At 43.3% G+C, this 22,079-nt stretch overlaps 1 protein-coding gene across 5 annotated transcripts in view; it reads right to left on the bottom strand.

The window, feature by feature from the left end:
• LOC140720368 (butyrophilin subfamily 3 member A3-like) overlaps window positions 1-22,079 on the bottom strand; it is a 665,711-nt gene that overhangs the window by 166,444 nt on the left and 477,188 nt on the right. For 2 of the 5 annotated variants that reach the window (XM_073035253.1, XM_073035264.1), the window contains exons 2-3: window positions 8,207-8,293; window positions 3,153-3,500 (exon numbers count right to left, since the gene is read on the bottom strand). The exons of 2 other annotated variants lie outside the window; for them this stretch is intronic. In XM_073035253.1, the coding sequence (XP_072891354.1) occupies window positions 3,153-3,500; window positions 8,207-8,264 (406 nt within the window). In that variant the 5' untranslated portion in view covers window positions 8,265-8,293. Of the gene's footprint in view, window positions 1-3,152; window positions 3,501-8,206; window positions 8,294-15,593; window positions 15,668-22,079 lie in introns of those variants that run through there. One more of the 5 variants, XM_073035246.1, reaches the window with a different exon arrangement.

The raw sequence follows: 22,079 nt of genomic DNA, 5'->3' as shown, positions 1-22,079 counted from the left end.
TTAAGATAATACACAGGGTGCATATGTCCAAAGATAAACTAGTGCATATTTTTTCTAACATAAGCCCCACCTGTGACAGATGCAACGCCGAGGTGGCTACTCTAACTCATATGCTTTGGTCCTGTGCAAAGTTAAACAATTTTTGGAGGGATGTTTTTAGAACATTATCAGAAGTTATAGGTGTGGACTTACAACCTAACTCAGTTACAGCAATTTTTGGGATTATTCCAAAGGAAACAGGAAGTGTTCCCGTTTCCCCTCAACATGTGACAGCCTTTTCAACCTTACTGGCTAGGAGAGCTATCTTGTTATACTGGAAAGATTCTAATCCACCTACTGTTTTTTATTGACTGTCCTCCATTATGTCCTGCTTAAGTTTGGAGAACATTAGAAGCCGGACGTTTGACACATCTTTTAACTTTGAACAAATCTGGTGACGTTTTATTCAATATTTTCATTTGATTTAAATTTTTTCCTCTCTCTTTTTTATTTTTTTAGGTAAGCTTTTTTTTTTGTTTTTTGTTTGTTTCGTTTTTGTCCCTCGTCATCCATAAAGGTTCAGAACTGACTAGAAGTATGTTTTCTTTTTCCTTTATTAATTTTATCCTCAAATGGACTGCCCAGTCTCTTTTTTCTTTGTTTTAAGTTAGGTTAGTGTATCAAAAATTTCTAATCTTTTTTTTCCTATGATCTGTCAGGAGGAGTTCTGGTTTCTATGACTTTGATAGTATATATCCCTTTTGTTGTTTGTACGCTTTTTGCATTATGTGTTTCTTATAACTTCTCCTCTGATTTGTATCCTTTTTTTGTTTAAAACCTATAAAACAGATTGAATTTTTTTTTTAAAAGTACCCCTGTGGCCATCCACCACAACAACAGGTACTTTGGTTACTGTGCCAAGTGGTGACCTAGCAGAAGAGAAGGTGGGGGGCGGGGGCAGTAGAAGAGGCAACTTGTGGTGATAGGGGATACTTTACTGAGGAGAATGGAAAAGAGGTTCTGTGGATGAAAACAAGATTCCTGGATGGTATGTTGTGTCCCGGGTGACAAGCTCCGGAACATCTTGGATCGAGTCCTCAACTTTCCAAAGTGGGATGGTCAACAGCCAGAGGTTGTGGTCTATGTAGGTACCAATGACATAGGCAGGAAGAGTGATGCTGTTCTCAGGAAGTTAGGTGCCAAGTTAAAGGGCAGGACTTCCTGGGTTCTGACTGCAGGATTGCTATGCATGCCATACACTATTAAGAACAAAAATATGAAGATTACACCATTTAACTCATGGCTAAGGAGTTGGTGCAGGAGGGAGGGCACAAGATATTTGGATCATTAGACTCTCTTCTATGGAAGGTGGGACCTGCACAAAAGAGACGGACTGTACTGGAGATGGAGGAGGTCTACCATCCTCACAGGAAGGTTTGCTCGTGCTTCACATGGTGGAGGGGGAGGGGGTGTGGGGAACAGGGGAGGAGTGGGCAGGGTGGTTTAAATTGGAGTTGTAGTGGATGTTGTCTACAATGACTTTAGTAAGGCGTTTGACAAGGTCCTACATGGGAGGTTGGTCAAGACAGTTCAGTCACTCAGCATTCAAGATGAGGTAGTAAATTGGATTAGACATTGGCTCTGTCGGTGAAGCCAGAGCTTGGTAGTAGAGTGTTGCCCCTTTGACTGGAGGCCTGTGCCTAGTGGAGTGCCAGAGGGATCAGTGCTGGGTACGTTGTTGTTTGTCATCTCTCTCAAAGATCTAGATGATAATGTGGTAAACTGGATCAGCAAATTTGCAGATGACACCAAAACTGGGGGTGTAGTGGACAATGAGGAAATCTATCATGGCTTGTAGCAGGATCTGGACCAGCTGAAAAATGAAATGAAATGAAATATGGCAGGTGGTATTTAATACAGATGTTGATCTTCATAGGACCCACTAGGATAGGTCTCACACAGTGAGTGATAGGACACTGAAGAGTGTGGTAGAACAATGGAATCTGGGAATACAGGTCCAGAATTTGTTGAAAGCAGTGTCATGGGTTGATAGGGTCACTAAGAAAATTTTTGGCACATTGTGTTTTGTAAATCAAAGTTTTGACTACAGGAGCTAGCTGCTATGTTGAAGTTGTATAATTTGGAGTATTGTGTACAGTTTTGGTCACCAACCTACAAGAAAGATGTAAATAAATTTGAAAGAATACAAAGAAAATTTACAAGAATGTTGCCGGGTCTGGATGATCTAAGTTACAAGGAAAGATTGAATTGGTTAGCACTTTATTCCTTGGAACATAGAAGATAGAAGGAAGATTTGACAGAGGTATACAATATTATGAGGGGTATAGATAGGGTAAATGCAAGCAGTCTTTTTCCATTGAGGTGGGGTGGGACTACAATCAGCTCATGAGTTAAGGGTGAAAGGTGAAAAGTTTAATGGGCTCATGAGGGGAAACTTCTTCACTCGGAGGTTTGTGAGAGTGTGGAACAGCTGCCAACACAAGCAGAACATACAAGGTCAATTTCAGTGCTTAAGAGAAGTTTGGTTAAGGACTGTACATGGTTGGCAGGGGTGTGGAGGGCCATGGTCCCAGTGCAAGTCGATGGGGGCAGGCAATTTAAATGATCCAGCATGGACTACATGGGCCAAAGGGCCTGTTTCTGTGTTGGACTTTTCTATGACTCTGTGACTAAGGTTTGAGAAGAAACTGAAGAGTTGTGAACAAAGCCTGGTCCTTCATGCAAACCAGAATCTCTTCCACTGATTCTGTCTACAATTCTCACTGGGTTGGAAAAGCAGCCGATATAATCACAGACCCAACCCACCCTGGTCATTCTCTCTTTTACCCTCTCCCATTGAGCAGAAGATACAAAAACCCAAGATCACCAACCACCAGACTCGAGGGCAGTTTCTATGACATGTTTATCAAACTCTTGAATAGATCTCTCACACACTACCATTTGAACACTTGTACTCCCAATCTAACTCAATGCTGCCCTCACACCTTATTGTGTAATTACTTGCACTGAAATTTCTCTGCAACAACAGCACTATATCACACATTGATTTCATTTTACTACCTCAATATACTTATGTTGAAATGATCTATCAGGATGGCATGCAAAACAAAAGCTTCCCACTATACCTTGGTACAAATGGCAATCATACTCACTTTGAACACGCAGTTCAACTGCAGATTGTTCGAAGTCAGTTCTGTCTTCAACTGAACATGTATATTGCCCTTCATCATCTCGCCTTACGTTCCTTATTCTGAGGGAAACGATTCCTTTGGTAATTTCATCTTTAAACATTTCTGTCCTTCCTCTGTAATCCGGGTGTTGAGCGAATGGGTCAGCTTGTCCATGTCTGTACACGTGGATGGGTGAGCTGAGACCTGATTTCAGCCACTGCACTGCCATGTTGCTGGCAGAGGTTGGTGGGTACAGGTCACATTCCAGTACAACATCTTCACCTGCAATGGCTACAAAAGGCTCCTCGGGTGTAAGTAGGATAAAATCACCTGGAGAGAAATAATTGATAAGACAAGGAACCCATATTGAACATTGATGAGGAACTTGTTACCCAATATACAGTTCAAACTACAACACAACCAGGACTGTGAACTCAAATGAAAAAAAATCTCAGCAAGTATTACGATTTTGATTACATACCTTGAAATAGAAATGGGTATGTTGGTAGCTGGTTTTAACAGAAGTTTGTATATAAATTTACTACGGATTATAATAACAATATTAAAATAAAATACTGGTTCTGCCCCTGCTTCTACCCCATCCCCTCGAACCATCAAAATAGTTTTGGCATCCCACAGAGCACCGGGGTGAAACGTAACATCCCACAGCGACTCCACCGCAACCCACCCAACAGGCATGAAGAAAGGGGTGGTTTGGGTCTGAGGGTGGGTAATGGTGTGGGTGGAACTCAGCACGGAAATCTCTATGTGAAATCCAGCCAGGCCGAAACTGGACAGAAAAGCCCAAATTACAAATAAGAAAATTGATGAGAAAAGTTTATTGCATTCCAAGTGCTTAAAGTCCAACTTTTGAGGGTTGAAGTACCAACTTTATATTGACATTGTCCAATCGTCATTTCTTTTTATATAAACTGCAAAAACTTGAGGCTCCATCACTACTCCCAATTAAACATCACTCCTGGGATCTTGAGGCTCCATCGTTACTCTCAATTGAACATGATGACACAGAGGTGGAGGTGTTGTGGATAGCGTGGAAGGCTGTCAGAGGTTACAGCGGGACATCCATAGGATGCAAAACTGGGCTAAGAAGTTGCAGATGGAGTTCAACCCAGGTAAGTGTGAGGTGGTTCATTTTGGTAGGTCAAATATGATAGCAGAATATAGTATAAATGGTAAGACTCTTGGCAGTTTGGAGGATCAGAGAGATTGGGGTCCGAATCCATTGAACACTCAAAGCAGTTGCGCAGGTTGTCTCCGTGTTAAGCAGGCATACAGTGTATTGACCTTCATCAATCGTTTGCAGGTTTCTCAGCCAGGGTTCTGCGAGAGATCATGATCATGATGTTAAAAAAAATATTGTTTTTTGAACTTCGCGCAATGCATGATGCTAGTGCTCACAGTGGTGGACAGTGACCGAGCAGCCCCATTGGCAACCTCAGCCCAGTATGGCAGTGTGCAGTAGGACAGTGTTTATTTGGTTGAGTCCATTCTCAGTTTTTGACTTGAGATCTGGAGGCCGTTGATAATTGGTGAGATCACGGAGAAGTGGACGGTAGGCGTGACCTCACCCGACTTCCCCTTACACACCACCAACTGACTTTTGGGAGCGAACAAACTACAGGCGAAGTAGAAAATTTGGAGGGAAATTTTCACTCTGATGTCTGTCCAGTGTGGTGATTTCTGAAGAGGAGGTGTGAGATGGAAGCGGATACTTGGCCTAGGCCTATGGTCATTTCTGATAAGGTTAATGAAGCAGAATTACAATCTTCTGAGTCATTTCATTGCGGTAGTGCAACAATGGACACACAAAAGTCCGTTTATACAATGAGAGCTGCTCATCGATGGGTTTTACATGGACTGGTGATCCACGTTGTCCGATTCCATTGAGCCTAGTCTGTGGCAAACAACTTACAAATGCAGCAATGGCTCCAGCAAAATTGAAAAGACACTTAACGACAAATCACAGCCATTTGACACATAATTGTGCTGATTATTTTAAATAGCTATTGGAATCTCTAAAAAAAGATCAAAGCTTTGAAAATAAATTTACTGTCATTTAAAGCATTCAGGAAGCATGTTATTAAGTAACTTTAGGACCAGTTCACTGCAGAATGTTTAAAGAACTGTTTGAAACCCTGGAGAAAGAGCACACCGATCTCCTGCTACATACAGAAATCTGGTGGCTGAGCAGAGTAAGAGTTTTCAACAGGGTGTTTGAGTGAAAGGTGAATTGCATGTGTACTTCTAGAAAATAGTAGGCCAGATTTTGCTGAGTGCTTTGAAGATGAAGAATGGCTTCAGAAACTAGCCTACTTAACACACATTTTTTCATCATATGAACCAATTGAACAAGGCTCTGCAATGTCCTGGAGAAAGTGTTTTGACTTCATGACAAGTTTCTTGGAGTTAAAAGGAAACTGAAAAATCACATTGCAGAAAAAAAAATCTTGTTATGTTTCCACTGCTGTTTGGGCTTGAGAGTGAGAATGGATATCAGAAAGTCTTGACTCTTATTGAAAAGCACCTGGAAGAACTGCAGAACAAAATTGAACAGTCATTTCTCTCCATTTCAACACAAGAGTATGACCTTTCTCTGAATCTTCTGCTCAGCCTGAGAACCTGACTTTGAGGGAAGAGGATGAACTTTGAGAGCTGCACTCTGATCGTGCACTCAAGATTAGATTTACTGACCTGACCCTGGACAAGTTCTGGATTTCTGTAGAAGAGTATCCTGCCATTCATCGGAAAGCAATGAACATTTTGATGCAGTTCTCAACCTCTTACACGTGTGAGCAAGCTTTTTCTTGCTGAACAAGCAACAAGAGCAAGGATAAAAATCGTCTCATTTCAGTTGAAGGTGAAATCCACTTGTGCTTATCTCAAGTTTGACCCAGAACTGAAAAATTTATTTTAGGTTTGACCCAGAGTTGAAAAAAATTTTGTTTGCCTAGTGAATTTTTAAAATTTATGGAAGGAAAAGAAAGAGATTAATTTCAAGAAAGATAAGTTAAGCTAAACTATCTGTTTTCTTTTCAAGAAAGGTCAGTGAAAAATACATTCTCTACTCAAAAGAGCATTGAGAATTATTTTTGGATTATTATATCTACAACCTACTGATCACACTAAGGTACCACGAGCTGTAGATATATTTTTTATGCAGGGGTTCCTTGAGTCCTAAAAATTATTTCAACAGTTCCTCCAGGGAAAAAGTTTGAGAAAGGCTGCTCTAAATATCTACATGTCAATTTCCCACTGTGACTGCTTGGAGATATAAACCAGAATTAGGCAGATGCAAGTTCCTGATGACAAGTTACCAACACACTCTGGAATTTAGCAGAGATGGTTCCTCACACCACAGCGTATCCCCACAGTCCAATGGCCTATGTGAGTGGTTTCACCGCTCCTGAATGGCTGCTCTGAGGGCTCCCTGACCTATGGGTGTTGGCATGATCATCTCCCGTGGGTCCTCCTGGGGCTCAGAACAGCTCCAAGAGGACCTGCAGTCATCCATGGCTGTTGGTATAAGGGCAGCCATTCCGAGTGCCAGGTGAATTCATTCCTGACACCACGACTGCCTTGTCGACCATTCAAAGCATTCCACCCTCCTCAGTAAATTCCATTCCTTTCCACCTATTCCTACCTCCCCTCATGGTGAACAGCACTCTTGGGTTCCTGTTGACCTACATTCTGCCTCATTTGTGTTCGTCTGCCATGATACACATTAACATCCCCTTAAACCCCTAACAATGGCATGTTTCACATTTTGGAATGGGGAGAAAAGACTGTTATCACAACTAAGAGGGGTAAATCTGAACATATTTTCATAGATCGCTTTAAACCGACCCACCAGGATTTGGAGGATTCTGCTACCATGCACCTGGTGTCACAACATGACCATGAGTGTGTCAACACTCTTCTGGAGGAGCCGAGGCACCTGCTGTTCCTCCTCCCATGGAACACAGAACCTGAGCTGTATGGCTCGTCCAAACTCCGGACAGGTTCACAATGATGGTTTTAGTGAATTATGGGGAGGGGGTGTTGTAGGGTAATGTAATTAGTGGAAATATACATAATTAACAACCACCAACATTGAGTTGGATCTTCACTTTGAAAGGCTGGTCTGACTTAATTCCTGACTTGTTATTCACGGCCTGTTTAACATTCCTTTACAGATATCATATCATTTATATGCCATGAATTTGGCCCAGAGTCTAATGATGACCCAGCCTCACAAATATTGTTGGATGGAAAACAAACTTTGCTTCCTCAATCTACAAGATTGGTACATCAATTATTCTTGAGGATGTGGTGATGTTTTGCTTCCTTGAACTGCCCCGTTACTTCTGGTGAATGCCTCCCAGTGTTGCTGGGGAGGATGTTCCGCCATTCAGACACTGCTGGGGAAGGGATTCCTATACAGGGTGTGTCTGATCCACCAAACGCAATGCTGGTAAAAAGGGAAAGGCCCAGCAAGGAATCGTAGGAATCCAGGACCACTGGAGGCCTGAAGAAGGGTCTCAGCCCGAAACAGTGACTTCTAATTCTTCTCCATAGATGCTGCCTGACCTGTCAGAATTCATCCAACATTTGCTGTTTTACTCTAGATTTCCAGTATCTGCAGAATTGTGTGTCTGCGTGTCTGTGTCTGTGTGTGCGCGTGTTTGTTGGCGCATGTGTGTGTCTAGATGTTTATTGGGAGTTGTAGCAGAAATGATTAGATACACACCAAAAACTAAACTCAATGCTCATATATTTCATCTATCTCACAAATTAATTCATATGAATATTAGCAATTTATATTTTGTAACCAAATAAGAGGCACTTGAAAACTTTTTTGTAATTACAGACATCAATAATCTCACTTTCAAGGAGAGGAATGGGACATTCATTTATTGCAATTAAGTAGTGTGGACAACTTCATAAGGTAATAAATATACAAAGCTTCATCTTCTGATTCCATGTGTCTACTCTGTGAGATAAAGAAGCATAATCAAACAAGATTTTGTGATAATTACCCTGGAGTGAGATGAGAATCCCGTTCAGTATCAGCAGAGTGCAGTAAATCACTTTCATTTCAGCAGAAGAGTCGAGAGGCTGACAAGCTGGGAGAGGGGGAGGGGTTGTGGGGTTATGGAGTAAGTGGGGGGGGGGGGGGAGAGAGAGAGAGAGAGATGTTAGTCCTGTCATTTGGGGGAAGCTGTGAGCATCCCCTCCCACACTGTCCTCAGCACCAACGTTCACCAACCCCACTCCCATTAACCTGTGAAAAATGCCCTTGGCCTCTCCACACAAGGTGGGAACAAGTTACTGGGCAAAGGGGCACCAGGTTCAGCACGGAACACCCCACTTCACCTTAGAAATGTAGGAAACATTTCTAACCAACAAACTTGATTTAAAATAGTCAAATTATTGTCAAGGTTTCAATAATTAGATTTGTAAAATGTATTTACATAATTCAGAACAATATAATGTTCAGTAATATAAAGGTACAATCATCACAGTATCATATTAGTAAAAATATTGTTCCTGTACATGTTTAAACCAGTTGTTTGTGAAGATTCAACAACACTCTGACCATCACTGGGCAAGTCCAATGGGAATTGTAACTGGGAAATGTTGCTGAGGAGCTGTCAGGAAGTTTGGGATTCCTGTTCCCTCCTGTGTGGAGAGTTTATTCATCATATATGCCACAAAAGCACTAGATCCTTTTAACTAGCATGTTTTATTGACTTTGATAGATTTAGAAAATGGAACAGGATGGAAACAGGCCAGTTGGTCCACAAAGTCTGTGTTCACACCAAACACCCACTGACATTAATCCTTCCCTCATTCATTTTATTCTCCCCACATTCACATAAACTCCCCAAATGTTCCTCTGGTCATTACAGTATTTACAGCAACCAATTAGCCTACCAATCTGAGAGTTTATGGGATGCATGAGGAAACTAAGCATGCAGGGCAATCCTGCACAGTCACAGAGAAAATGTATAAATTCCATAAACAAGCCTTAAGGTCAGGATTACAACTTGGTCATTTAAACTCTGAACCAATAATACTATATGAACCACAAAGTTTGTCATGACCAACATATGCAGCAACATTTCTCACAAAGGGCCAGCAAGTGATGGAGCAACTGAAAAACCAGGCTGCAAACAGTGGCAGAGTACAATCAAGACTTTCACTGTCAAAAATTGCACTTAATGTATTTTGTGTTATTTCTTGCTTTCCATAAAACGTACACAAGGAGAAATTCCCCCATAGTTTAAACAAATGGACAAGTATTGATTAACTCCAGAAGAGTTAAGTGCACTCTAGGCTTTTAATACATGGCAGAGAATAAAGGGTAAAATTGTGGAAACAAAAGAGAACGTTGACAAAATTGTTCATTTCAACAACTTACTGTTGTTCAGAAGTGGAATATTATATACAAGTAAATATACTGTGGTGTAGACCAAATTTCTGAAGAATTCAGCGGGCCAGGCAACATTTGCAAAGAAAAAGAGTCAATGTTTTGGTCCAAGGACCTTTCACCAAAATGGGAAAAATAAGACGACAAGTTTGCTTTAAGTTGCAAAGTCCTGTACAATGGAAAGAAGGTATAATGACTGTGATAGGGTGCAGACCAGGGTTGTTATCAGAACTATTACTGAAAAAACAGTTAATACTGTCAAAAGGGAGAGAAACACCAGCGTTAAATTCCTGATGGCTGATATGAATGAGGAGTATCTGTATGATAATGATAAGGGGCTGTGTCTAGATTCACAGGGCAGCTTCACTGTGGTAATCTGGGAGTTTGAAAACACAGACGCCAGTGGGGCATGGTATTAAACTGGATTCACATTAAACTCAGAAAGGATATTCAGCTTAAAAAGGGAGGAAGGTCTTTGACCCCCACCAAATGGAGTAGCCCCCCACACACACACCCAAATTTAAAGGATTTCAATGTGAAGATCCATGTGGAAGTACAAGCCACTCACAACTTCCACAAGACCCAAACTCTTCTCCAGATCTCAAAAGAAGCAGTTGTGCATGAACTGGGCTGTCTGAAGAGACATGGTATTCTGTCCCATTTGAGCTGTGATTGGGCTGTTCCTATTTCCAGTCATTCCAATGCAGGGTGAAACTGTGATGCTGTGGGATGAAATTGCTACATGAATGTTCATACACATAACTCAATTTTAATGCAACCTTGACAGGCGATTGAATTCAGTAAGATGAATTCATCCATCACTGAACAGCAGATGGGCCTGAATCCAGTGACTGACATGTCCCACAATTAACACACACAAAGGGCGTGTGGAGGTTAAACAGCACCAGAGTTTATGCACTGTACCACAGATGAGATTTTGGATCAGCTGATTATGTTCTTTGCTTCATCTGTGAAATCCTGGTTTCAGTATGGAGCTACCAGGAGTAGTGATGGTCAGACTGTAGTCTTAATGGAATCAGTGTCAGCATGCAAAATGCCAATTTCCACAAATATTAAAGCATTACGTGGCCTGTCAAACTGATGCTCAAGTTCAAGGCCTCAGAGCAAAGCTGATGCAATTATCAAAGTCCCACCTTCAGCTGATGCAGCCGAACTCAGGTCAGTCTTGAGTTTGTTGAATTATTAGATGTCAACCTTCATGCAACCATTTCAGGAGTCAACGTGACCAGAGGCCAGATAGAGTTAGTCCCCTGCATTGCAGAAAAGCACTAACTTTTACAGGTGACTGGCACACTACAGTTCAGAGACGTGTTGCTAAGGCCATCAGCAAACAAATTTTCCAAAGAAACAATATGGAATCATGTCCTTTCAAAAAGCTTAGATTAAACTCAATAGGGAAGAGCAATATCCTGAGCTGTGACCTTTTGATAAGAAGGATCAGCAATTTACAGATCAGGACTGTATCCAGTGGGGTTCTCCATTTGGACTCTGTGAGGCTGAGGAAACGGTTACTGAGTATCACCCTCATATTTCAGACCAACTCTTGCCATGACGAGATCACAATGGAGAATTTGAGAGTCAGTGTTGTGTCAAGCTGCTGAAAATCTCCCTCTCCAAGCCACCCCCCCCCCCCCCCGCCACGTGTGGAACTGCCTGCGGACAAACAACGTCTGCCGGGGGCAATTTGTGTTCACTCAAAATGTCTGGAACAGCTTCCCACAGACTGACTGTGACTAACAGGACTGAGAGTCCTGGGAGACAACTGCTTGCAACTTTCAGATTATAAAGAGTAATGGTGCAGCTTCTTCACTTCAATCAATGACACTGGCTCCATCCTGACCTGTCTGGGACTGTCTGTTGGGAGTTGCACAGTCTGAGACTGATGGGTTTCCCCTGGGAGCTCCAGTGTCCTCCCACATCCCAGAGTTGGGTTAGTTGATTGGTTAATTGGCTGCTGTAAATTCCCCTTCTTCATTTGGCACCCAACAGTAATAAGTTTCCGGGGAAATAACAGGGAAATTGAACAAAAGTCACTGCTGTTGGATTCCACACAGACTCCCTGGGCCAAATGGCCTCCCCTCGTAACAAATAAAATATGAGGTTCAGAAAATTCAAATCACACTTTAGTCAGTAAAACAGGACATTAAGACAATCATCTCAAACAGTCTGTCGGTGTACATGCTCCATGCCGTCCTCCTCTTCTCAGCACACAATATCCAGTTCATCTCTAACCATCAATCTCCTGTATGAGATTCTAAAGACTTCCAACAAGACCCATGTCCCAAACTCCGACTGTATCAATAAGCGATGGAAATATGAAATGTGCAACAAGACAGCCCGGAAACACAAATAACAAGAGTGAAAGTGGAGGGAGGAGTGGGATCTCTCCAATGAACTGTGCAGTTTGCCCCGACACCCAGAACCGGGAAGCCCCCACAGCCCTGCCAATGAGTTTCAGCACGGGGAACAGAAAGTTTTTCTCCTTCCTCCTTCCAGCCAGTTAGTGCCCGTCACAGTCTGAAAGCTGTCACAGAGGAGGCTGAAGAGCAAGGCTTCAGAAATTAGGACCACAAAGAGGTGGTCGCTGGAGACAGAGGAACGGCTACAGGATTGCTTCGAGTCAGCAGGCTGGGCCCGGTTCAAGGACTCATTTGAGGATATGAATGAATACACCATGGTTGTCATGGAGTTTGTAAAAAGCAGCTGTGTCCCCACAAAATTGCTCATAATAACTCATGTTCTTGATATTTATTGCTCATTTATTATAAGACCATAAGATATAGGAGCAGAATTAGGCCATTTGGCCCATCAAGTCTGCTCCACTATTCAATCACGGCTGATCCTCTTTTTTCCTTCCTTAACCCCATTCCTCGACCTTCTCCCCGTAACCTTTGATCCCATGGCCAATCAACAACCTGTCAATCTCTGGCTTAAATACACCCAACGACCTGGCCTCCACGACGATATGTGGTAACAAATTCCACAGATGCATCACCCTCTGGATGAAGAAAATTCTCCACGTCTCTGTTTTACATCGGCGCTCCTCTATACTGAGGCTGTCCCCGCTTGTCCTGGACTCCCCCACCATGGGAAACGTCCTTTCCACATCCACGCTGTCTTGGTCTTTCAACATTCGAAAGGTTTCAATGAGATTCCCCACCCTCCATCCTTCTTAATTCCAGCAAGTACAGACCAAGAGCTATCAAACATTCCTCGTATGATATTTCTTTCTTTTTGTATTTACAGAGATCGTTGTATTTTGCACACTGGTTCAGAGCCTAATCGGTGTGTTCAAACAGTTATAGTTATTATTCTATGGTTTTGTTGAACATGGACACTCGAAAATGAATCAGTGTTGTATATGGTGAAATATGTACTTCAATAATAAATTTACTTTGAACTTTGAAAGTCACTGCTGTAAATAAACAAACCCCAGGATCCATCCAGTTTTCAAAGGGAGATTGCAAAGGGAGTGGAAAGGGCGTGTAATAAGGGTAATGTCACAATTGTAATAGGGAACTTCAATATGCAAGGGGATTGGGAAAATCAGGTTGGTGTTGGCTCGCAAGAGAGGGAATTTGTTGAATGCCTACAAGACAACTTTTTAGAGCAGCTTGTGCTTAAGCCTACAACAGGAAAGGCTATCTTTGATTGGGTGTTATTTAATAATCCAGATTTTATTATGGAGCTTAAGGTAAAGGAATACTTTGGAGGTAGTGATCATAATATGATTGAATTCATACTGCAATTTGAGAGGGAGAAGCATGTCAGATGTATCAGTATCACAATGGAATAAAGGGAATTACAGAGGCATGAGAGAGGAGCTTGCCCAGGTGGATTGGAGGATACTGGCGGGGATGACGGCACAGCAGAGATGCCTGAAGTTTCTGGGAATAGTTCACAAGGCAAAGGATAGATATGTTCCTCAGAAGAAGCAGCTCTGAAATGGCAGGGGTAGTCAACCGTGGCTGATAAGGGAAGTTAAGGATGGCATAAAAGCCAAGGAAAGGGCAAAAGTGAGTGGGAAATTGGATGACTGGGAAGTTTTCAAAATCTAACAAAAGGCAATTTAAAAAGCCATAAGGGAAAAGATGAAACACGAGGGCAAACTAACCAATGACATAAAGCAGGATACTAAAAATATTTCTTCAGTTATATGAAGAATAAAAGGAAGGTGAGAGTTGATATTGGACCATTGGAAAATGATGTTGGTAAGGTAGTAATGAGGACAAAGAAATGGCAGATGAACTTAATGAGTTCTTTGCATCAATCTTCACTGTGCCAGACACTAGCAGTGTGCCAGAGGTCCATGAGTGTCAGGGAGCAGTAGTGAGTGTCATTAGTATTAGAAAGGAAAAAGTGCTGGCAAACTCAAAGAGTTTAATGCGGATAAGTCACCTGGACCAGATGGACAATATCCCAGAATCCTGAGAGAGGTTGCTGCAGAGACAGCAGACATGATCTTTCAAGAATCACTTGATTCTGGCATGGTTGCAGAGGACTGGAGAATTGCAAATGTCACTCCACTCTTTCAGAAGGGAGGAAGGCAAAAGCAAGGAAATGATAGGCCAGTTAGCCTGACCTCAGTGGTTGGGAAAGGGTTGGAGTTTATTATTAAGAATGAGGTTTCAGGGTACCTGGAGACTAATGATAAAATAAGTCAAAGTCAGCATGGTTTCTGTAAAGGGAAATCTTTGCTGACAATCTGTTAGAGTTCTTTGAGGAAGTAACAAGCAGGGTGGACAAATGAGAGGCAGTGGATGTCACTTACAGGAATTTTCAGAAAACATTTGATAAGGTGCCACATATGAGGCTGCTTAACAAGATAAAATCCCATGGCATTGCAGGAAAGATACTGAGATAGATAGAGGAATGGCTGACAGTCAGGAGGGAGAGAATGGGAATGAAGGGGACCTTTTCTGGTTGGCTGCCAGTGACTAGTGGTGTTCCTCAGGGATCAGTATTGGGACTGCCACTTGGATCCACTGCAGATGGAATAGTGTTGGGAAATGTATGATAATGCATTTTGGTAAAAGGAACAAAGGTGCAGACAATTATCTGAATGGGGAGAAAATTCAAACATCAGAGGGGCAAAGGGCCTTAGGAGTCCTCATGCAAAAGTCCCCGAAAACAATGTTGTTTTTCATTTCAAGGGGAATACAATATAAAACAAGGAGATAATGCTGAGATAATACCACACTAGTCAGGCTGCACTGACAGTATTGTCAACAGTTTTGGGCCCCATATCTCAGAGTGGGTTGTCATTGGAGAGAGTCCAGAGGACGTTCACGGGGATGATTCCGGGACTGAAGGGGTTAACAAACAAGGAGCGTTTGGCAGCTTTGAGCCTGGACTCACTGGAATTTAGAAGAATGCGGGGAGAGGAGAGGGGATCTCATTGAAAACTACCAAATGTGTAAATGACTCGATAAGGTGGATGTGGAGAGGATGTTCACTGTGATGGGCGTGTCCAGAACGAGAGGGCACAGCCTCAAAACTGATGGGCGACTTTTCAGAACGGAGACATGGTGGATTTTTTTTTGTAGCCAGAGAGTAGTGAATCTCTGGAATGCTCTGACACAAACTGCCGTGGAGGCCCAGTCCGTGGGTATATTAAAGGCGGAAGTTGATAGTTTCCTGATTGGTCAGGGTATCAAAGGGTACGGCGAGAAGGCAGAGTGTGGGGTTCAGTGGGATCCGGGATCACCCATGATGGATTCTGCTCCTTTGTCTTAGGGTCTTAAGGGCTTCCGCCTCCCTGACTGGCCGAGCTCTCGCTCTCCCCATTCTCCGGAGCAGACAGGTTCACCGCTCCCGCTCCGGCTCCGGTAACGAGGCGGAGCCAATCTCGGGGTCGTGGGCCGGCCGGTAGCGGCGGGTCTCCCTCTCACTGACTGCGCCAGGAAAGAGGAAAGTGACCCACTTTGTCCAGGTGGCTCCCGTGGGGTGACCTGATCCTGAGCCCCACTCACCGGATTAGCTTCCTCAGGCGGATCCCCCTCCCCACTCCTGGTGGGGAAGTTTGTAACGAGCGCTCAGCAGTTACAATTCCCATTCCCATTCTGATATGTCTATCCGTGAGCTCCTCCACTATTGTGATGAGGCCACACTTTGTTGGAGGAATTACACTTTATATTCTGTTTGGGTAGCCTCCAACCTGATGGCATGAACATCATTTCTCAAACCTGGTAATAACCCCCTCCCCTTCACCATTTCCCATCCCCTTTTCCCTCTCTCACCTTTTCTCTTTACCCACCCATTGCCTCCCTCTGGTGCTCCTCTCCCCCTCCCCCCTTTTATTTCTTCCATGGCCCTCTGTCTCCTTCACCAATCAACTTCCCAGCTCTTTACTTCATCCCTCCCGATTCAGGTTTCACCTCTCACCTTGCATATTTCTCTCCCCCCCCCTCCCCCACCACATAAAGCTACTCCTCGGGGTTTTTCCCAGTCCTACCGAAGGGTTTAGGCCCAGAACGTCGACTGTACGCTTTCCGTAGATGCTGTCTGGCCTGCTGAGTTCCTCTAGGATTTTGTGTGTGTTTATTGCCTGTGAGGACTCGCCTGTTTTATTGTTGAAAGTCAAAGTCCGATAAAACTCAAGTTCAGAGGCGGAGTCTGTGTCACGGAGCTTGTCAGCGAGGCTGGAAAACAAAAGTTTCTTTGAAATGGCTCCTCACACGTTTAAGCAAGTTTGCCAATTATATCACGGTGAATCCCAGCCGGTGATGAGTCAGTGTACAGGAGTGGCACAGGGAACCTGGCTGAATGGTGCTGAAACAAAGTCAATATATGTCACCATATGCACACCTGAGTTCCATTTTCCTGCAGACACACTCAATAAATCCACCATTGGCACATTAGCACAGTGGTTAGCACGATGCTTTACAGTACAGGCGACCCAGATACAAGGATTTTATATGTTCTCCCCATGACCGAGTGGGTTTCCTCTGGGTGCTCTGGTTTCCACCCACAGTCCAACGACAGACCTGTTGGGAGGTTAATTGGACATTGTGAACTGTACCATGATTTGGCTAGGATTACATTGGGCAGTGTGCTGCTGGGGAGTGTGGCTCGAAGGGCCAGAAGGGCCTATTCTGCACTGTATCTCAATAAATATTTAAATAAATAAATGTCCATAGAGAATCAATGAGAGACTGCACCAACTTTGGCATTCAACCAGTGTGCAAACTGTGCAAATAATAATAAATAAGTGACAAATAGTGAGAACATGAGATGAGGAGTCCTTGAAGGTGATCCATAGGTTGTGGGGAACATTTCAAAGATGGGGCAAATGACGTCATCCACTTTGATTCAAGAGCCTGATGGTTGAGAGGTAATAATTGATCCTCAACCTGGTGGTGTGAGTCCTGAGGCTCCTGTACCTTATCCCTGATGGAAGCAGCAAGAGGAGAGCAGGACCTGGGTGGAGGGGTCCCTGACGATGGATGCAGCTTTCCTGTGACAGTGGTTCATGTAGATATGCACATTGGTGGGGAGAACTTACCTGTGATTGACTGGACTGTATCCAGTGCGTTTTGTAGGATTTTCTGTTTAAGGGTATTGGTGTTTCCATACTAGGCTCTGATGCAGCCAGTCAATATACTCTCCTCTAACACAATAGAAATTTGTCAAAGTTGTAGATGTCATAGAAATCTTCATAAACTCCTTTGGAATTAGAGGCACTGCTGTGCTTTCTTCGTAATTGAACTTGCAAAGTGGGCCAAGGACAGATCATCAAAAATATTAATACCGAGGAATTTGCTGACCCTCTCCACCTCTGATCCTCTGATGAGGACTGGCTCTTGGACCTCGGGTTTACTCCTAAAGTCAGGAATCAGCTCTTTGGTCTTGCTGACATTGTGTGAGAGGTTGTTGTTCTGGTGCCACTCAGCCAGGTTGTCAATCTCCCTCTTGTATGTTGATTCATTATCTGATTCGACCTATGACAGTGATGTCATCAGCAAACTTGAATGTGGCATTGGAGCTGTGCTTAGCCACACATTGTAAAGCAAGTAGACTAAAGGGCTAAGCACTCAGTATTGTGGTGCAACTGTGCTGATAGAAATCCCGAAGGAGATGTTGTTCCCAATCCGGACTGACTGGTCTGTAATTGAGGAAGTTGATGCTCCAGTGGCAGAAGGAGGAAGTGAGAGCACAGTCTGAAGCTCACTGAGGGGAAATTGGTTTTAAATGCTGAGCTGCAGTCAATAAAGAGAATCTTGATGTATGCATCTTTGGAAGAATGAAGGGGGATCTCATTTTTGCTGTCCAGATGTTCCAGGGTTAATGAGATGAAATTTGCTTTTGCTCCAGTAGGCAAACTTTTTTCCCCTCCTCAACCCCATTCCCAGCCTTCTCCCCGTAACCTTTGATTGCATGTCCAATGAAGAACCTATCAATCTCTGCCTTAAATACACCCAACGACCTGGCCTCCACAGCTGCATGTGTTAACAAATTCCACAAGTTCACCACCCTCTGGCAAAAGAAATTTCTTTGCATCTCCATTTTAAATGGACTCCCCTCTCTCCTGAGTGTGTGCCCTCTTGTCCTGGACTCCCCCACCTAGGGAAATATCCTTTCCACATCTACTCTGTCTCGGCCTTCCAACCTTTGAAAGGCTCTGATGAGATCCTCCTTCAACCTTCTAAATTCCAGTGAGTACAGACCCAGGACTATCAAACATTCCTCATACGATAACTCTTGTGCATCTCCTCTGGATCCTCTCCAATGCAAGCACTATCTCTTGTAGATGAGGATCCCAAAACTGTTCACAGTACTCAAGCTGAGGTCTCACCAGTGCCTCAGCATCACATCCTTGCCCTTGTATTCTGGGCTTCTTGAATGCTAACGTTGCATTTGCCTTCCTCACCACCAACTCAACCTGCAAGCTAACCTTTAGGGTGTTCTGTACAAGGACTCCAAAATCCCTTTGCATTTCAGATTTTTGGAATTTCTCCCTGTTTAGAAAATAGACGGCACATTTATTTCTACTACCGAAGTGCATGACCAAGCATTTTCCAACATTGTATTTCATTTGCCACTTTCTTGGCCATACTCCTAATCTGTATGTCCTTCTGCAGCCTACCTGTTTCCTCAACACCCCTCTACCAAGCATCCTAACATCTGCAGACATGGCAGCAGAGCCATCTATCCCATCATCTAAAGCATTGATATACAGCATAAAAGAAGCGGGCCCACACTGACCCATGCAGAACACTACTGGTCACTAGCAGCCAACCAGAAAAGGATCTTTTTATTCCCATTCACTGCTTCTTACCAATCAGCCAATGCTCTGACCATGTTAGTAACTTTTCAGTAATACCATGAGCTCCTAACTTGGTAAGCAGCCTTATGTGTGGCACCTTGTCAAAGGCTTTCTGAAAGTCCAAATATACAACATCCCTTTTATCTAAAATACTTGTAATCTCCTCAAAGAATTCCAACAGGTTCACCAGGAAAGATTTTACCTTAACAAAACCATGCTGACTTTGTCCGATCTGGTCCTGTGTCACCAAGTACTCCATAACCTCATCCTTAACAATTGACTCCAACATCTTCCTGACCACTGAGGTCCTTTTCTCACGTTTTCCATCAAGTAGGAGGTTCAGAAGCCTGAAGGCACACACTCAGCGATTCAGGAACAGCTTCTTCCCCTCTGCCTTCTGATTCCTAAGTGGGCATTGAATCCATGAACACTACCTCATTTTTAATATACATTATTTCTGTTTTTGCATGATTTTAAGCTATTCAATATGTATACTGTAAATTTATTTATTTATTATTGTTCTTTTTCTTCTATATTATATATTGCATTGAACTGCTGCTGCTAAATTAACAAATTTCACAAAACATGCTGGTGATAATAAACCTGATTCTGATTCTGTAATTTCCTCTCTGCTGCCTCCCTCCTTTCTTAAAGAGTGGAGTGACATTTGCAATTTTACAGTCCTCTGGCACCAAGCCAGGGTCCAATGATTTTTGAAAGGTCATTGCTAATGCCTCCACAGTCTCTAACACTACCATTTTCAGAACCCTAGTGTGCCATTCATCTGGTCTGGTCACTGAGGCAAGTTACCAAGTTTTTCTTAGACACTGGTATAATTGAAGCCTGCTTGAAGCAGACTGCCAGAATGAGAGGGTAAAGATCTCAGTGACTACTCCAGCCAGTTTATCAACCCAGGTCTTTAATAATTGGCCAGGTAATGATCTGGGCTAAATGCTTTACACGGGTTCACCCTCCTGAATATCGCTTGCACGTTGGCCGCAGAGACTGGAATCACAGGATCATCGGGGTCTGTGAGAATTTGTGATGTTTTCTCCATGTTTTGATCATCAAACTGAGTATAGAAGGCTTTGAGCTCATTTGGAAGCGAAGCTCTGTTGCCACCTATATCACCTGATTTAATTTTATAAGAGGTGACAGTATTCAAGCTCTGCCACATCTGTCGAGCAACCTTCACTTGGTCCAGAATTGCAACTTCGTTGGTGAGATGGTTTTCCAGACATCGTACCGTACTTGGACCTCTTGTAGCTTGTTACGTATTTGTAACATTTAGAAACGAACCGGCAGCAAGAGATTTCACACAGAGTCAGGTTTTAATGTTAAAAAAACTTTCTTTATTAGTATCTACTCATAATATAGTAACTTAACGAGATAAACAAAAGTTAACAGTGTTATTGTGTGTGATTGACTATCAAGCTTAGGAATAGAACTTGGTAAGGTTCAGTAATCCACGGAATAAATGATAGGAGAGAGATTTGTAATCCAGGGTAGAACGTAGAGAGAGTGATTACATCGAATTCCACAGGTTCCACGCTGGTAAAACGAAAAAGTAATCGTCGAAGATCTTGTCCGTCGAGTTGTTCCAAATCCACTCAGGAATAACAGCAGGTGACAGTCACATAGGAATATCGTCTTCACAGTTGTTACCACATAACACCCCGATTCCAGCTAAGGGTTAACGAAAGTGATACCACTTGAGAAACTCCACAACATCCACACACATGGATTTTACGAAGTGAGAGTCCCATATCCGTTGTGCACTGCATCCGATGATCAACCCAACCGTTTGGGCACAGGAGAGTTCCAGACAGTGACAAGCGGAAGTGCCACTAGCTTCTCTCTCTCTCTCTCCTCCTCCTCCTCCTCCTCCTCCCCCCCCCCCCCCCCTCCACAGACTGCGACAGCCTGTGACTGACGTCATAGTCCCTCCTCACTCTGGCGCTTTTAAAGTAACAGTCACAGTAAATGAGACCGTAGGCTCGTAACAAGCTTTCTTGGTCACCAGATCTTAATGTCTCTGACCTGGCTCTCAAAAGATTGTGGACCTCGTGGTTCATCCAGGCTTTCTGGTTGGGGAAGACTTGAATAATTTTGTGGGGACACGCTCATCTACAACTGTCAATTACAGCCATGGTGTATTAATTCAGATCACAGATGTGTCCTGAGCATGGCCCAGTTTACCGATTCAAAGCAATCCTGTAGCCGCTGCTCTGCCTCCAATGACCACCTCTTTGTTATCCTAATCTCTGGAGTTCTGCTCTTTAACCTCTCCCTTTATGTCGGTATGTAGCCAAGTGACCAGAGTTATCAAAATACGGTCAGGGCATGGAGTGGTAGGCACTCCTTATCTTAGTGTATCTGTGGTCTAGTCTGTTGTGGCCTCTGGTGCTATGGGTTATATGCTGATGATAATCGGGCAGGGTTTTCATCAAGCAAGCCTGGGTGAAGTACTCGACAATGATTTGAAATTCACCAGGATGCACTGTTTCTTGTTTGGAGACGACATCATGCAGTATCTCAAGCGATTGATTATAGTCGGCCACTGGTGGTATGTGATCTGTGGTTAGGATTATGGATGAGAATTCTCTAGGCAAATGGAACAATTGGCATTTGATTGTTAGGTGTTCAAGGTCACAAAACCGCCACATTGGAGCACAACCGAGAGTTTGTCATGATACACACACCTCCACCTTTTGCCTTTCCTGAATCAGCAGTTCAGTCCATCCTGTGATTCAAGCAGCCTTTAGGTCTGATCACCGTACCTGGCACCCTGTTAGTAAGTTATGTCTCGTTCAAACATAGAATACAAGAGTCCCTGGTTGTCCTTCTTTACAGCGATCTTGCCACGAGTCCTCAATGTTGTTCTTCAGCAACTGCATGTTTGCTCACCATGGCGAGAACCTTCATCCACTTACTGTAAAGGTGATGTTCCTGCTTGCTTGAGAGTTAAGTCTGCGAGATTGTGAAATCTGTAGATCATTAAGTTGATCTAAAATTACATTGCTGAAAGGGAAATTCCATTCTTCAGATTGCAGTGAGAGTAATTCAGCAATGCAACAACCTCTCACTCTATCAGTCTAATAAAGACCCTACAGATATTTGCAAGCACCATCCCACCAGGGGTAGGGTTCCTTTGTCTTCACACACACCCCACCAGCGTCTGTGTCGAACACAT

The sequence above is a fragment of the Hemitrygon akajei genome, chromosome 2, assembly GCF_048418815.1.
Source record: "Hemitrygon akajei chromosome 2, sHemAka1.3, whole genome shotgun sequence".
Classification (NCBI taxonomy): domain Eukaryota; kingdom Metazoa; phylum Chordata; class Chondrichthyes; order Myliobatiformes; family Dasyatidae; genus Hemitrygon; species Hemitrygon akajei.
This window is presented reverse-complemented; position numbering and strand designations above follow the sequence as displayed.